We start from the raw sequence: 17,078 nt of genomic DNA, 5'->3' as shown, positions 1-17,078 counted from the left end.
TTGCAAAGCATTGGGCAGGGAGTCAGGTGACCATATTATAATTACACTTTTTGTGGCAGGAAGGGGGACTGAAATCGGAAAAATTAGACAAATAATCAACATTGTAACTTTCTATTTCAAAGTCAAGTACTTTTTGCTTGATGTCCTCGAGAACAGAAGATGACTGTTCCATGAAGATGTCTTTCTGTTTCTAATCAACAAATGTTGGTAAAGCTTTCATTCTATTTTTGAAATCCTTTTTCAGTATTTTGGTACACTGCTGTTCATTTTCCACTGCTGCTTCAAATGTATGTGTTGATTTAGAAATTCATAGTATTTGGTTATTACCAATTAACATTCTGTAGCAATGAGCACTTGCCTTCACCTATGTTTAGAATGAATAAACAGCTACTTAGGATGCTTAGTGTTAATAAGTCTGCAAATGATGGGCTATGCTGTCACTACAGGCAGAAGATTCATTCCTTCTTGGAAGGAAATTAAACCTCATTAGCATCCAGAGATAGGTGAGCAATTAGCTGTCCATGTCTGTGAGTATTTTGTCAGAGACTGCCAGTCGTCTTTCCATCTTAGCTTCTGGATACTGTATAGTTCAGTAACTTCTTGCTGTACCTATTGGGAAATAACACCTTTGAATTCATTTTTCATATGTAAGAATATTTTGAAGATGAATCTGGAAGTAATAGTGTGTTGTAAATATCTACATTTTAAAGCAAATGCATTTTAAATAAGGTGCCAAAGGAGGTCTGAAACGGGGGACAACAGTGATAAAACATTTTTGGAGTTTAAGTGAGGCTCTTCAGACCTGCATAACAACTTTGCTCATTTTTTCAGGACACTTTTAGCTCTTACTGCCACCTCAAACTCTCTCACCACTTACTTATTTTTTGCCTAGCAAAATGCCAATTTTTCTTACCTATCAGATGTTTTGCCCTTTTGTGTCTCTCTTTTATCTTCATAAGAAAAACCTGAGGGTATTTTCTTATGCCAGAGACAGTAACAGGTTTTTTTCCAAGTAATTGTTTGGCATCTATTTTTGCTCTCAAATTGTAGGAAAAAAGTTTTCTGTTCACCCTTTGCTTTGCATGTTGCTCTCATCTTTTGTCCTCTCTTCCAGCCTGCTCTGGAGAGCAGTAATAACCCACCTTTGCCCTTCTCTGCTTTAAGCAACAACAGTTTATTCTTGCCTACTCTGACAGAGAAAAAAAAAATTATGCCCTCTAAAAAGCTAGAGACTAATTAGTGTATATTGGTGTTCATACAGGTTTTATGCAGCTATCCTAGGACATGCTTTAACTGATTAAATAGGCTATAAGTTGTAATTCTTGAGAGACTTGGCTTTTTATTTGTTTTTGCAGTTAGTGCCCAAGGTGGCTTAAGCTGGAATGGTGAATTTTTCCAGTGCCCACCTTCAATTCTGTTAGGAAACTGCAGTGAGACTGCTGCAGATTGGCAAAGGCATTTTTGCTGTGTTTGTAGCTGGTGAGTTCCTGCAGTGGGAGAGTGGAGAAAAGGCTTGAGGCTGCTGTTATTTCAGTCTTGGGACTTTAAATATGTCCTGACAGAAGGCCAAAAGGCCAGGTCTTAGCAGAAACCTGTGTGAGGATCTAAGACAGGAAAGAAGTCTATGGCATCTAGAATATGTATGAGAAATACTGTGACACAGATACCTAAATAACAGCATCATTACAAGTGTTCATCATGCTTTTATTTAAGGCCCTTTTCTTTCATATCCTTACTAGATTTTTCTTTAATGTTTTGTTGGGTTCATCTCTGCAGGCCTAGTGACAGCCTGTGTCCCTTCATCCCTAGTAGACTTGTGGAAACCATGTGATGGAGGAGCCTCAGCTGATTTACCAGTGGTTCCTGAGCTGTGCTTTCTGCCAAGTTCCCCAAGGGGGTCTGACACTCCCAGCAATTGCATCACTGCAAATCTTGATGCACTCAGTCCTATGTTGTAATTTATGTCACTTTGTGAAAAGCCCTTAATGATTCAAAAACTGATCTATGGATGTTCATTAGACAAAATTTACTGTATGTAGTGCAAGAGTGTGATATAAAAGACACCAATAAAAATACAGCAGTTTGTTTCCACCTCCACTGTGCTTTTATGTTTGGTATTTATCAGCTTGACCTTAGCCTTTCAAAATAGAGTACAAGATTTTACCTACCCTGTTGCCTATGCTCTTTGAAAAACAAAATAATTTTGTCTGCCTTAATCTTTGATTTAGTATAGTGTTTGTTGTTTGGGGTTTGTTTTTGGGTTTTTTTCTTCTTTTTGAAAGGCTATTTCAAGATTTTAGTTAAGATGCAAAACAACCAATGAGATTACATAGAGGACAGGATTATATAGAGAAGACAGGCAGGTGGGCGTTTGAAACTTTTGGATTTCTTGTTGAGTTCTGCCAGATCCTGTCTTGCCTACCTTAATAATTACTATTATTTTGTGTTGACCCACAGCCAAGAAAAGCACCCAGGGTAGAAAACCTGTATTACTCCTCTGATGTAAGGCTTCATACATCCGAACAGCTGGAGCATGAAGTAGTTTAGTTAATTCTCTTACTGTTCACCTTGTATACCTCTGTATAAAGCCAAGGAGCTAAGACTGAGAGGACAGTCATCCTTTTTGCTAGGCTATCTTGGCACTATAGTTCTTCCTTGGGGACAATATAAGCTGAACTTCTTGTTGTGAATTCCTAACTAAGATACTGCATGTAACTGGGTGTCACTGCAGGCTGGCTGTCAGACTAGTGCACTGACCAGGGGAAAAATCAACCCAGTAAAAAGGCACAACTTCTAACTGGGTCAGTACACCAAATGGGTTCATCTTGCAGCTGCCTAATTGCTAGAGAATATTCGAGGGAAGCAGTAGGAATGTACAGCTGGAAGCAGGGGTGGGGCTGCTGCTGCTTCTGGGTGTTTCCTCCTCCATCCTCACCCCCTAATTTACAGCAGATTAACTATAACATGAAATTGCATGCTCTTGGTGTTGACACAGGCACACCTTGTTATGGTCTTTGTCCCTCCATGTTCTTGCTTATAAAATTGAGATAATATCTCTGCAGAATCCAGGTTCCCATCCTTTGAATTTTAGTGCTATTGCATATGCATAGTGATAATACCTAAAAATGTAAGAGTGAAAAGTTGTAGCTAACTAGTAAAGCCATGCTGCTTTTTTTTTTTTTCTGGTGCTATTCAATTCTGAAATGTTAGCTTTTTTAATCAAAGTGGTCTGCCAGCTCCATAATGGAAAATATTTTACTATTTTTTATTGAGTTTTAAATCTGCTGAGTTAACTAGTGGTAGGAATTTAGTCTATGTTGATCGTCAGGAATACTGTATCTTTATTTCACTTCCAGTAGCAGTCAGCTGCTTGTATAAGTCTTAGCAAGCACTGTGGTGAAAAGGAAGAAAAATTGCCTTCATTTTATTTTTCAGATTCCAGACTGAATTTTTAGGGTTAGTGGTTGTTCAGAAGGTGCAGGTGCTGATGGGGAAACCCTCATTTGAAATAAAGCAGTTTGTGAATTTGTAGCCACTTCTAACTTCTTTAACCTTGAGTAATTATTCCATTTTAAATTTGTGAAGTCTTTGGGCAGAGTGGAAAAATCAGTTTTCTCTTTCCTGTTCTCTTTCGTTATATTTTTGTTGTTTTCCAGCTTGTAGCTGGGAGTAGAGAGATACTTGTAACTGGGAGAGTTAGCACACAGCATAGGCTTTACTTAATGCTGTGCTAGTCTGGTAAGAGCAGTGTACTACTTTTTCTTTATTCCTGTTTGCTACTTTCTCTTTGCTGGTTAATAGTATGCTTGGATATTTGTAAGGAAAAAGCAAACCTTTCCAGTCATTACATGTGTTTTTGGCTTAGATATTATGAAATAACTGTTTCAGTTTACTCACTGAAAACTAACGTTTCTGGAAAATTAATTTTCTTCTTCTAGGAAGAGATTTTTCCATATTGGCACATATGTAAAACACTTCCAGAAACCAAGTTATACTGTGTTTTGTTTGGTGATTTAATTAGCAGCCTTGAGTTTTCTTATTTGTTCATAACGTGTTGGATAGAAATATCTCTGTCTCCCTCTGACAGAATGTTTCATTTTTTTCATGAAAGCACTAAAGCCACAAAGGAGATGCAAGAGTTGAATGTACATCTACCTTCAGTTGAGTGTCATGAACATGAAGCACTGTATAAATAGCAATTACTGTTAATCTTGCTGGTGCTGTTGTCTTGTTTTTGAAGCACAAAAATGAAATAATAGCTTACAGTAAGGAAGGGTGTTTGCTACATCTCTCTGTGCATTTTGACCATGTTAATGGCTCTGTTGTAGTCCAGTGGAGTTGGGCACTCACCTAAAACTGGTATATGATTGAGCTACAAAGATTTTTCAAGCATAGCTATTCTTTAATTGTGCAACTTGAGGTTTAAAAAAGATGTCCATCAAGTGATCTTAATTCAGAGTTACTATTTTTTCCTGCAGAGGAAGGATAGAACTACCCAATCTTGAATCAATGGCAGAAAATTTCTAAGATCTACTTCTTAATAATCCTAATACTAGTTTACACATTGCTTTCAACCCTGATGAAAAATCAATATTTCCAATTTTTATTTCAGTCATGATTTTAAGTATCGTATATGGTAAAACTCCTAAATTGATCAGATAAGTATGAAGAACTTCAGAGGAAAACAGCAGTCTTACGTTAGTGTGACTATCCCCTTGTCACGTTGTTACTTGGAACAGATTTGGTACATTTTGTGACCTTGTGCTTTACTTCACTGCTGGCACCACAGCAGCCCTTGGATTATTGATTTGCCTTCCCCAGTTTACATGAAATAAAGTTGATATGTGGCGAAATAAAGTTAATACTGAGTTTAACAGCTCCTGGCTACTTCTAGAGTATGCCTGCATCAGCCAAAGGTCTCTGAAGTGTTTAAAACAGAATTTGCAGTGTGATTGACTGTTGTTTGGCCTGTTGCTCAGGCCATTTGGATTATGTAGAATTCTTAAATTTCATGAATCTTCAGGAGGCATCATGACTGTTTCAATTGTGGTACCGCTCCTCAGTTTGAGTTTGCATTCCAAACACAAAAGCAGTTGTGCTGTAACTTGTAATTGTTTAAATGCAATGCTTTCAAAAGTCGAGAGAGCTCCCAGGTATCTCTAACACCCGTGGCTGTGATAATCTGTTTAGTGTGGTCTGTTTTAAGCCTGCTTGGGGATCACACATGTGCTGTGCTTTATATTTTTGACAAGTCAGCAAATATCCTTAATACAATCCATTTCTTCCCTCATGCCATTCTCTTGGGATTCTCCGTCCAGGTTTTGGGAGTAGTGGTTTCCTTTTGCGCTACTAAACTCCTGCACTGGTTTTCCTTGCGTAGAGCTGGTGAAAAGTGGATCTTGGAGTGGAGCAGCTGCTGTCTGTTAATAGTCTTGGTCCCCTGTCATAAGACTTCATCAGTCCTAGTAATGAAATTACAGATCTGACCAAGTGATTTTGTTGCTAGGCTACCTGTCCTCTGAAAAGCCAGCTTTCCTCAGCTTCGGTTGACCTTTTTAATGTACCGATTGCTGATTCAAGTACAGTCATTAAACTTCCATATCCTCTCCGTAGTTCCTAATCTCTTGGATATCTGCTGGAAGCCTCAGTAGCAGAGGTAAATATGCAAGCATTTCATGTTACAGTGGCTTCTATAACAATACACTTATAACAGGAAATCTTAAATTGGATGCATGAATGAATTCTGTATTTATTTCAGATTTATGGATGATAATAGGTTCAACAGAAGTTTGAGTCCTGAAAAGATTTTTGAGTCAGGAGGATGAGAAGATGCTATTTTGTATCAGAACCAATTTTGTGATTTTTTTTTTTAATCCAACAGCAAAATACGATAGTTTTTTCTAACCTTCCTGTTACTTCAGCAGTCTTGTTTATACTTTTGTCAATCAAAATGCCAAGTATTTGGGAGCATATGGGATTCTTGGGGGAAAAGGTCTTTGAGATCTGACTTCAGGTATTTTGGATACTTAGGGGTAGAATGAACAATTTTGAGACAGTCCTTGATGAGAAATGCTACATTAGAAACCAAACTTCACTATTATTGAGGACTGAATCACAAGTGGCTGGAGGTGAGGAGGCTATCCTGAAGAGGTGTTCCCGTGCCCATCTCCTGTGCTTCTTCAGACTTCTGCTTTTCAGTGTGGAAAGTCTAGCCTGTAGTTTCATCAGGTACCACTGTTCTGTATGTTGAATTCTCTGAGCATAGCACTTGGAGCCAAGATCTCTTCCTGTTCACAATACGTATGTACCAACATATGCCTCAAATCCTAACGCAGTGCATTGCAAACACATGAATTTTTTCAGTAGTTGATTTAAAAGATACTGGGGGGAAAAAACGTAGCCCTTAACTTCGCCCTATTTTTCTGTCTCCGCTGAGGATAAGTGAATGTTTTTTTCAATAATGGCAGTCATTTTGCTTGTATGTACAGCGTGTAACGTACAGTATGCAAAGCTGACTCGGAGTTGCATAAGTACTTGGCAGATGTCCAGTGTGTTTTGGTTGCATTGCTAGCGATTGCCGGGAAGTGGCAATGCAATGTCAGAATGAATAAGTGGTTTTTTGGGTTTTTTTTTTTTTGTTAAATGATAGAAATTTCAGATATCTCAATTTATGGTTATTTTTGGTGTAAGTATTATGTATGAACATATATGTGTCAGATTGCCATTTCTAGTAAACCCCTTAGATTCCAGAATCTGGATACTCCAGTGGCTTTTTTAAATTTAATTTTAATGAAATTAAAATATTTTTAGAATGCTTGCTCTTGTATACTACTGGAGGCTATGATTTTTGAAGCTGTGTGTGGAATAAAACATAATGGAAAAAATTACTGTTTTTCTACATCCACTAGAGGAAGATGCAGTTTTTAAAATTTATTGTTCCTAATGGTGACTGTTTGTATGCATGTAAAAACAGCACTACCTTGTTATCTAGAACTTTCTGCTGTCTTGATTTGTTGGTTCTCTGTCCATTGGAAACCTTTTCCAACAGTTAGTATAGTTTGCATTCACTTGGTAGGACTTGTGTTCCTTGTGAACAATGTGTCCTTAAAGGTACACTGAGGGGCCTGTGATAATGACTGTTTAGTAAGGGCTAAAATGTAGATCTGAGAAAACAGCTGAGCCTTTCAGCTGCCTGCCAGGCTGGGGAGATTGCACTGATTTCTACCAGGAAATCTTTCTACATTTGTTTATCTCAAGGTTTCACAAGATTGGTTTATGTTCCTTAAATACAACTTTGATTTTACTGGTTTCTTATCATAGAATGATTTGGGTCGGAAGGGACCTTAAAGATCATCTCTTTCCAACCCCCCTGCCATGGGCAGGAACACCCTCCACTAGACCAGGTTGCCCAAAGCCCCATCCAACCTGGCCTTAAATACTTCGAGGGAGGGGGCATCCACAACCTCTCTGGGCAGCCTGAGCTATTCTTAAAGCTAATGCTTTAATTCTTAAGCTAATGCTATAACTGCGTTGTTCTCTTAAGGATGATCTTTCCTTTAAAAGTTATCATACTGCTTTGCTATTTTCTTAAGCTCTGTTCATTCACGTGGAATGAGGCAGTTGCCTTCAGAATTTGTGTGATTAAATGTAACATGCTTTTCTTTACAATGTATGTTATTGCATATGTTATGCTTTGTGTAACTTCTGTAGTTATCTTATATTAGTTCCTTGTAATATTTCTAAAACTTATGGCTTCATTTTTTTTTTCCCCTTCAGAGCCTGTGATGGGAAATGCAGTTGCCACTGGAAATCGGAGAATAGTGCAATTAAATACCTTAGTTTACTTAAACCTCATTCACAAAGCACAAGACTTGTAAAACTGTTTCCTTAGCTTATTTGGGGGAGTTAACAGAATTCCAGTGTGAATGGCGTACTGTTTTAATGAACTGTAAGAGGAAACATACATGAAATGACCATGTATAATGAGTTTTTGAAAGTTTTAAAACAAGCTTGAGGGTTTAATATAGAATTTCTGTCAGTTCCTGTTAAATAAAAATCAAATGGCAAGTAAGGCATTAAGATTAAAATAATTATGAATTCTGAATAATTTCAAAAGCGATATTGATAGGGATATTATATAAATGTTTGTTAATCTGTAGTCTTCAAATGCCAATATTAATTCTGTCCACTTCTGGAAGAAGTTTTATTAAATTATATTTTAATGCACCAGTTAAATTACAGAAAAGTTACTATTCAAATGGAAGGCTAGTTTGTGTATTCCTATCTATGCACTTGAATCTCTGATTTTTATCTATTAGCTTGAAGATTGGAATGAAAAGCATTCATTACTCTAATTTTTGATGCCTTTTAAATGAGTTGCTCAAATCGCAAATTCGATTTTTATTTTTTCCAGTTTTCTTTATGAAACTGAAGGTTTTCAACTTTAAGTAATGGGAGCAATGAACAACAGGAGCCTAATACCTGTTTTAAGGATTTAACTTGGCCTTGACATGATTTTCATTGATTTTTTTAATGAGCTTTTCTTTCTTCTAGCTTTCCAAGACCAACTTCTCCAACAACAATGATTTTCGGGCTCTTCTGCAATCTCTTTATGCCACATTCAAGGAATTTAAAATGCATGAACAGATTGAAAATGAGTGTATCATTGGTTTACTTCAGCAACGTAGCCGGACAGTGTACAATGTGCACTCGGACAACAAACTCTCAGAGATGCTTAGCCTCTTTGAGAAAGGGTTAAAGAATGTAAAGGTAAGTAGACTACAAGAAGGACTTGTGTCCAAAGGAAAACGTGCTCTGATTATGTATTAATTTGCCTCAACTTTTCTTAATACTCTCTACAAATAAACTAAGGAGGAAGAAGAAACATTTGTGGTTTCTTGATACAGTAGTGAAAACTTTCCAATTTGAAACACAAATTCTTTTGCTGTTCATCACAGTTACTAAACTTCTAGTAAAAGTTATTTTCAGAGGTGTATTTTGTGACAGAAATCCATCACTGCATAATGGGAGGTGTTTTGGAGAGACAACATGGAAATACAAAGACTACTCTGCTAATTGTTCAAAACAGTTTCTGATTATGGAAATAATGTTTTTTATTAGTTGGTTAGGAAACCCCAAGTATGGGGGGTTTTTTTGTGGCACATAGCATATTTTTGTCACAAATGGAGATGGTTACTGGACTTAAAGAAAAAAAAAAAGCGGGGGGGGAAGCATTGTCTTATTCTGTTAGTGAGTCATGTACTCCTTCCAGTAATCTGTTGCTCGATAATGCTGTTAATGTTCCAGTCCTCAAGAAATTCTAAATTGTTATTTTTCCAGCTGGCTTTTTCACAACTTAAAGTTGTTAAATTCTTCTCCAGTAGAATCCTACTTGAATTCTGCTCTGTCTTTCCTCTGGGGTACCCAACTCGACTCCCACTTGTTGCACTCTGTAGTCTCCAGTAATAATTTTTCATCCCATATTAACATTTCTATTACACATATTTTCAGTAAGAAAAATACTAAATATGCAGTTGATTGATTTTATTTTACTATCTAAGGCTGGTTTTAACCTGGGAATCCTGCAAATAATTTTTCCCTGTGCATATCCAACCTTAAAATTTGTCTGAAGTTGTTTCCATTAATGAATCAGAAAATGAAGGGAAGAGAAGGAGAGGGGAAATTTTAACACTTGGCTTTGTTGTATACCTTCTTTGATGGGCTGCTGGTGTTATTCTGTTACTTAAGTGTAGAAAAGCAGATTTCTCTATCTCTTTTTAGCATTAACTGTTTAACTCTTTCTGAGAGTCTGGTTAGTTTAATTTAAACTGATGGCTTAAGCTTTTTTCTGTAATAGTCGGGATTTCTTGATGTTGTAGAAGTTTGAACAGAAAAGCTTTCAACACTTACTGTAAGAACTATGAGGAACTTCAGTATGTTGTAATTACTGGGCAGACTTCAGAACCAGCTTCTTATTACTGGCACAGAGAACAAGGTAACAAATTGATAGATGAGGTTGGTGTTAACTTTAACAGTTAAAAGTCAGTTACATCTTTATTTAAGATTTCTTTCCATTTCCAAAGTAAGTACCCATACAGCATGTCTGACTATAAGTTCTGATTATAATTTGGAAGCTAAAATTGTAGAATAACTAATAGAAAATGTATGCACTTAAAAGATGAAGTGGAACTGCTGTGCCCTAGAATAATTCTTATGTAAAACGTGCGAACGCTTAGTCTGTTACTACTTTGAACTTTGGGTGAGACTGTAGATTGGCAGACTTCAGTCTTTAAAGTAAAAATGTGATTAGACAAGTTAATTCATATCTGATAACAAAATAAATTGGAATCAGGCAGGAAGGGAATATATTGTTCTGCCTAGTAACAGGCCAATACAGACTGTCAGCTTGTCATGAAACTCTGAAGTGAACATATTTGTACCATGAAATAGAGCAAACATGCTGAATGCATGGGGAAGGCATAATGGGCTTTGAAACACTGGTTTATTTAACAGTTCAACCCTTGAATAAATGGGCAAGACTAGATAATAGTTAAATCTTTGCTTTCTTCTCAGAATGAATATGAACAGCTAAACTATGCGAAACAGCTGAAGGAGAGATTGGAAGCCTTTACCAGGGATTTCCTTCCTCATATGAAAGAGGAAGAGGAGGTAGGTAAAAATCGTCCTCAAGTATTATGCTGATCTTCCTTGGGTTTTGGAATGACTGAATAGAGGCAAAGGGCTTAGATGTTCAGATTTTCCACAATTCTGTTTTTATTGCTATGCATTCAGAACTGTGATGTCATTGTTCTGTTCTCAGACCGCAAAGCGACACATTCTGAAGCAGTGAATGTACCAAATTTATGATGAAATTTTGGTCCTTTAAAAAATTGGTACCAAAAGTCCACTGGGGCTGGGATTTGTTTGTAGCAGGTAGTTATTTAAGGGGATGTGTAGGAAAATTTAAAGGAAGTCCTGTAAACCAGTGCTTCATGACTCAAACTGACACTCCCAAACAGCCTCTGACCTATATTTCAAACATAGACTAGTTCTGCTAGTCTGATGATTTATGGGTATCCAAAAACTGGGAAGCATCCTTAAGAGAGAATAAATCTTCCGAAGTGTGTCCAAGAGAAATCTTTTCTCATGTTTTTCTACCTTGCTACTTTGCCTTCGGTGTAAATGCCTCGATAAGTTACATAGCTTAAGCAACTTCAATCACTTCCCTTTTCTGTTGGGAAAACAGTTAAACAGCTTTCCTGAGACTATGCAGTGATCCATTGGCAAACAGAGAGTTGGAACTCAAAACTTCTGTGGTCCTGTGCTTAGGTTCACTTAATGTATGACATTGTTTAACTTGGAGAGAATTTGAAATGGGAAATTCTGTGTTGGTAGGTCTGTGTAGCATTATCAACGTATCACTGTCAGCACCAGATTTTTTTCCTTTTTCTTTTGCTTTAGGTTTTTCAGCCAATGTTGATGGAATACTTTACTTATGAAGAATTGAAAGATATTAAGAAGAAAGTAATTGCACAGCACTGCTCACAGAAGGAGGCTGCAGAATTCAGAGGTCTTAGTAAGTGGAATCAAGCAGAAGAGCTTCAGAAGGTCTTTAAGTATTCTGTGGATGAGAAGGCAGATCAAGGTGAAGCATGTAATTACAGTTGAAGTAATTTTCAAACTGCAATTTTTATCTAAAAAGCCACACCGGTGGCATACCTCAAGTTACGTACTGGCAGATAAAATAGTTTTTATAAAATGGGAATTTCTTCAAATCAGCTTTGAAACTTCAGCAACTTTGCTGCTTGATACAGGCTTCTTGGCAGGTTGTAATGTAGATAGTACTTCACTGTTTACCTGTTCTCAATCTTCTTCCTCTCCCTTCCCTCCTGTGCTAATATTTGATATAATAAATAGGCAGAAATGATAATTAACTTCTAATTTCATACTTCCATTGAAATTATAATCTCTATTTGCAGATCCTGCAATTTGATTCTTGGTTTTCAGGACTGCTTTGTAAGCTTTTCTGTTGATGGTTTAATAACACAGAATAGTTAGCCAACTGACAATATTTCAAATTAAAAGCAACTCACCTTCCCCAGCTCCACTATCTAATTTCCCTGGGCCTCTTGGGAATCAGGAAGGAACAAACTGTGTGTGGATTGATGCAAGGGAACAAATCTGTGCAGCATGTGAGTAGTCAGGTGGAACGTGTGTTCTGAAAGTAGATGTTTAATTTGCGTTCATCTGTAACTACTTTTCCTGATGAAACATAGATTAAATGGATAACTACTAAAGTGCACTTCAGGTTTGTTTTATGACTGTTGAAGCAGCCTAAGTTGTCTGTGTTTGCAGTTTTCACTCAACTAACAAAGAAGAGTTGATGGCCCAAAGAAGGGGAATTGAATGTACCAAAAGTGTAATACTGGGGTGTGAGACTGAGTAGAGCAAGTGCTCATGATCTGACTTGGTGGTGTTGATAAGATGTGGTGCTCTCATTAGAAAAACTTGAAAAACTACTCTGTAATCAGACTTTTTTGATGAAACTTGGCTTCTCTGAACTATTGAACTGGCCATTTTCTGCCCTCACGCGAAACCTTCAGAAAAGATCATGGTCCATGGTGTGAAATACTATTGAGTCTGAACAGAAAAATGTGACAGAAGTAGCCGTATGGCATTACTTGCTGTTGTCTAGCTGGAATAGCAATTTTGGGACAGTAGTAATTCTGCAATGGTTGTGTTCTAGACTTTAGGGAGAAGAAAGTATGTGTCCTGCGTCCATTTTTTTTAAAAAATGGAAGAAGATAAACCAACTTGCATTCTTGTGCAGTTTTAACTGCATTTTAGTGTGAAATTGTCTGTAGTTTACCTGCAGCAACTTGCCAGGTATACAAATAAATATATTGATTTATCAAGTGAAACCGTATTTAATTATATTTTTTTTAAGTAGCAATAGATTATCACAGGGTAAAGTTTACATTAAGCTCACTTTTGAAGCTTTTTGTCAAAAATAAACTTGATCCTTGTCTCACTGTAAAATCTTATGTACTTTGTGTCCTAACTTTAAATCCCTACTAATCTGTGAAACCTGCTATTTCTAAGGCCTCCTGAAAACTATGTACTATGGCAGTAAGGGAGGGCTATTGGAGATAGTTCCTACTGCTGTCCATTGAAGTATTCCAGTGGTCATATTTTAGCCTCTAACCTTAATATTTTGTATTACCTTCCAACCTGAATAGCTTGTTACCATTTGGAAGTTAAAATTAATTTTCTATGCTAGCAGTTAAAGCTAGAAATAAATACAAAACAGCTGCAAAGAGTTAAGCATGGACTTTTTGCTGTGTCCCAGTCAAGAGGTTGAGCGCTTTCACTGAGAGTGGTCCCACTGGGTAGATTCTCTGTGCTAGTACTGTTTCCTGGGAATGTGGCAAAGCAGGTGTGTATATATCATCTCTGACATAAGGCATTTTTAAAAGCATTTAACTTATAGCAGATACTGCTTTCATCTTGCTGTGGTTGAGTAGCAGCAGTTTACTTTTTGTCCAGGGCTTTTTTGGATGCCTGCGGGGCGTGGTGTCAGGGTTGGAAAAAACTAGGAATTTGAGAAAATGGCAAACAGAAAACTGAGCTGACTTTTTTTTTAAGGTGGTATTACAGTGAAAGCTTTTTAAAGCCAAAGTGATACCTGCTTTTTATAACTCCTTTGCTAAACAATTGTTTAAAACTTTTTAGAAACTATTTTTTCATTGCCCTTGTCAAAATGTGAGTTCCACTATTCTTTAAAGCTGCGAGGCTGTGCTTCATTTAACACACACTTTCTGTATTTCAGAAACTGAAGTAACAGGGCACACCGCAGATATTACTAATCTTCCTCCTGAAGTAATGCTGACCATTTTCAGTTACCTTAACCCCCAAGAGTTATGTCAGTGTAGTCAAGTAAGCACTGAATGGTCACAATTGGCTAAAACTGGATCTCTTTGGAAACATCTTTACCCTGTTCGTTGGGCCAGAGGTAAGTTAAAATTAATTCTTCCTTTGAAAGTATGTCAATTATCAGAATTTCTGAGTCTGTAGAAGAGAACGTTCTAGTATAGGCTGTTATGTACAACAAACCTGACAGCTGAGCATGCTTCTGGCAAGGATAGTGCTTGGTTAAATATTAAAAATCCCTGAAACATGCTTCCATCTTGTAGAATTAAGAAACTAAAAGTTGTCTTAGTTGTAACTCATGAGTAGCTCTTGTATACAACCTGTTGATTAGTCTTACTGAGGTTTGTTTGCTTGTATGAATGCTAACAAGTATATTCACTAATACAACATCTTAATTATAATTTAAGAATCTAAGGGATTTAGTAATATTTCATTAAATTACTAGTTAGAAATAAAATATATCTATTTTTGTTAGCTCCTGACTAGTATGGTCTCCTCTGAGAGGTCTGTCTTGTAATTCAGACATAACTGCAGAATGGAAGTTTGAAACAAATGGAGTTCTAACATTTCCTCACAGTCTATTCTTTTTGTATTCAAACTTCAAAGAAGACTCTATGAATGTTGGTTTTAGTATTGATTCTTTAGATATATTACTTCAATAACTTCTACTGTAGTAAGGGCTATTTTTTTTTACTTCTGTTCCTCAATCTCTCCTGTCAATTAAAATTTCCTATTGAGAAGTGTAACCTTTACAAAAGTACCTGTTCAAATAGACAAAATACCTTGTATTACAATGAGACCGGTTACAGGTTACCAGAGTATACTTGTAGCTTTAAATATTTCTGTTTGTATTTGTCCATATTTATGTGAGTATTAAACAACTCACTTGACTATGGCATAGCAGGCTTCACAATTGCAGTCAGTGTAGTTGAGTAAAAAGGAGACCATCTGTGCTGTATTTTATGTGCCTTTAAGATATTAAGAGAAATCTGACAATATATAACTTAAATTTAGAGATACATAAAAGCTAAAAACTTCTTTCTGACCAGACCTTTATGGCTTCTAAAATCTGACTTTTGGGTCTGAATTAATTTTTTTTGGTTGGATAAATCTTACTGAAAATAATAGACTGATCCCTGAGCTGCAAAAGATGGAGTGGAAAGGAGAGGTTTCAGAGTTTAAACTGCTAAATTTTCTTTTTAAACTGAAACCTAGTTGTCATGATAATTCAGTGCTACACAAAAAAAAGATAGTTGTCAGCTGCTTAAAATGACTTCTTTGTAAACCTGTTTTTGGCACAACAGGAAGCTAGTATCATGACGTACTGTCTATACTACTACAGTTGTTTGGCAGTAAATCCTATCTGAGAAGCTTCCACACAGTTCAGAGCATTTCTGCACAGAGGGGATAAAAAGAACATAAAACTACAGGCTTAGTTAAATTTTTTAACTTTTTTTTTCCCTCCTCCATATAGAGAGGGCTTCTGAGGCTTTTTATATATTAGAGAGATGGCTTAAAGAACGTGAGAAATGTTATCAAAACCTTTTGCTTCACAATTGGTTGACAATAAATTAGGATTTCACTGCGACTGTATTGCTCATAAGAAACTCTGTTCTTTAGATACCATTCAACAGGGGCTGCTCTTGCTTTGGGGATAGTAGGATCCCCATTAATGAGGTAGTAGGATAAGCTGTTTCTGTTTTAAGCATGTCAATGCTGAGGGAGGCAGCAGACCTGCTTATACCGAGCCAACAATACAGTATACCCAAAGAAGTAGTAAATTATGCCTGTCCGGGTCCCCTCGGGGAGAGGGGATGCCCTACCAGCTAAGACAGTGGAGCTGTTGCTGATAGTCATGTTCATCCAGATGTTCTAAAAGTGATTGTCTATTGATTTCAGTCCTACATATGCTGTAATTGAGTATTGAATAGCTGTTGTAAGTAGGCTACTTCTGGACCTTGGGTTTCTTGATCCTGGACTAAACCCAGACTAATAAAATGCATCCTGGTTGACTGTATGTTTGTGAGGTTGCAGAGGAAAATAGAAATGTCTTCAACCAAATGTTATACTAAAAGTTGATGGTTAATATACCTACCAGGAAGAACTTCAGCACCTACACAGTCCAAATATTTCATAATTGTTTATTTTATTTTTGCAATCATGTTTGTCCCTACCAAGAATATAAGGACAACAGGCATGCCTCAGAATAGCGTAATAGGCTGTGAGTTCTGTAACGGTAGTGAAACTGTTCCAGGAATCTTTTGAAGCTTTAAAATATAGATCAAACAAAAATTATGTCAAGGTTCAGTCCAACCTTAGTTGAGATGAATGCAAAATTTATTTATATCTTTAGGTCAGGTCACGGTATACTGAGAAGTTTATTATTGCTGTTTTCTGCAGTGATGAGAAGTTTGTCTTAATATCTTTTTTTCTTTCCTTTTTCCCTTTCTTTCTTTCTTTTTTTGGGGGGGGAATGATTAGGTGATTGGTATAGCGGTCCTGCAGCGGATCTTGAGACAGAACCTGATGAGGAATGGGTGAAAAATAGACAAGATGAAAGTCGTGCTTTCCAGGAATGGGATGAAGATGCTGACATAGATGAATCTGGTAGGTAAATCTGATTTTGGTGAATTTTATTTTTTTATCCTGAAGATGACATAGCTATAAGGGGAAAAAAAAGAGTATTAAATAGTGTCTTTTCTGTAAAATCAGTTTAAAATACAGATTTTTTTTTTCATAATTTATTCCAGTATATTAAAATGACAACTGCAAGAATATTTATGTTCTGTCTAGATTAAATGCTCACTAAGCCAAGTAGACCTATACAGTAAAAAAGAACTTGGGAAGCTTTGTCTAACAACTACTTAAGGTTCCTGAAAGGATTGCTCTTTTTCCTCTCCTCATCTCATCCTGACTCCTAGCTGGGTGGAAAAAAAAGGGGAATGAGGAGGTGAAGGGGGGAGAAGCAGGCAGCTGGTTTTAATGAGCTGAATTAATTCATCTAGGAGAAAGCAAACATGAGTGCAGGCAGAAGAGTTATGGGGATGTGTCTGGAGTTAGGAAGGAGGTAAAAGCTAGGTTTCATCTCTTCAGGAAGTTAAGCTGAATTATCTTGCATCCTAATGCCTTCTAGGCTTAATTTAAAATTT

General features: G+C 36.8%; 1 protein-coding gene across 3 annotated transcripts in view; it reads left to right on the top strand.

Annotated features, from left to right (window-relative positions):
- The window catches only part of FBXL5 (F-box and leucine rich repeat protein 5), a 36,861-nt gene that overhangs the window by 5,094 nt on the left and 14,689 nt on the right, over positions 1–17,078 (top strand). For all 3 annotated transcript variants that reach the window (XR_008577102.1, XR_008577101.1, XM_054825441.1), the window contains exons 2-6: positions 8,554–8,769; positions 10,573–10,668; positions 11,461–11,644; positions 13,829–14,011; positions 16,411–16,536. Coding sequence is in view for 1 of the 3 variants with exons in the window: in XM_054825441.1 (XP_054681416.1) it covers positions 8,554–8,769; positions 10,573–10,668; positions 11,461–11,644; positions 13,829–14,011; positions 16,411–16,536 (805 nt within the window). In the remaining 2 variants the exon portion in view is untranslated. The remainder of the gene's footprint in view (positions 1–8,553; positions 8,770–10,572; positions 10,669–11,460; positions 11,645–13,828; positions 14,012–16,410; positions 16,537–17,078) is intronic.

This window comes from Grus americana, chromosome 4 (assembly GCF_028858705.1).
Source record: "Grus americana isolate bGruAme1 chromosome 4, bGruAme1.mat, whole genome shotgun sequence".
Lineage (NCBI taxonomy): Eukaryota > Metazoa > Chordata > Aves > Gruiformes > Gruidae > Grus > Grus americana.
This window is presented reverse-complemented; position numbering and strand designations above follow the sequence as displayed.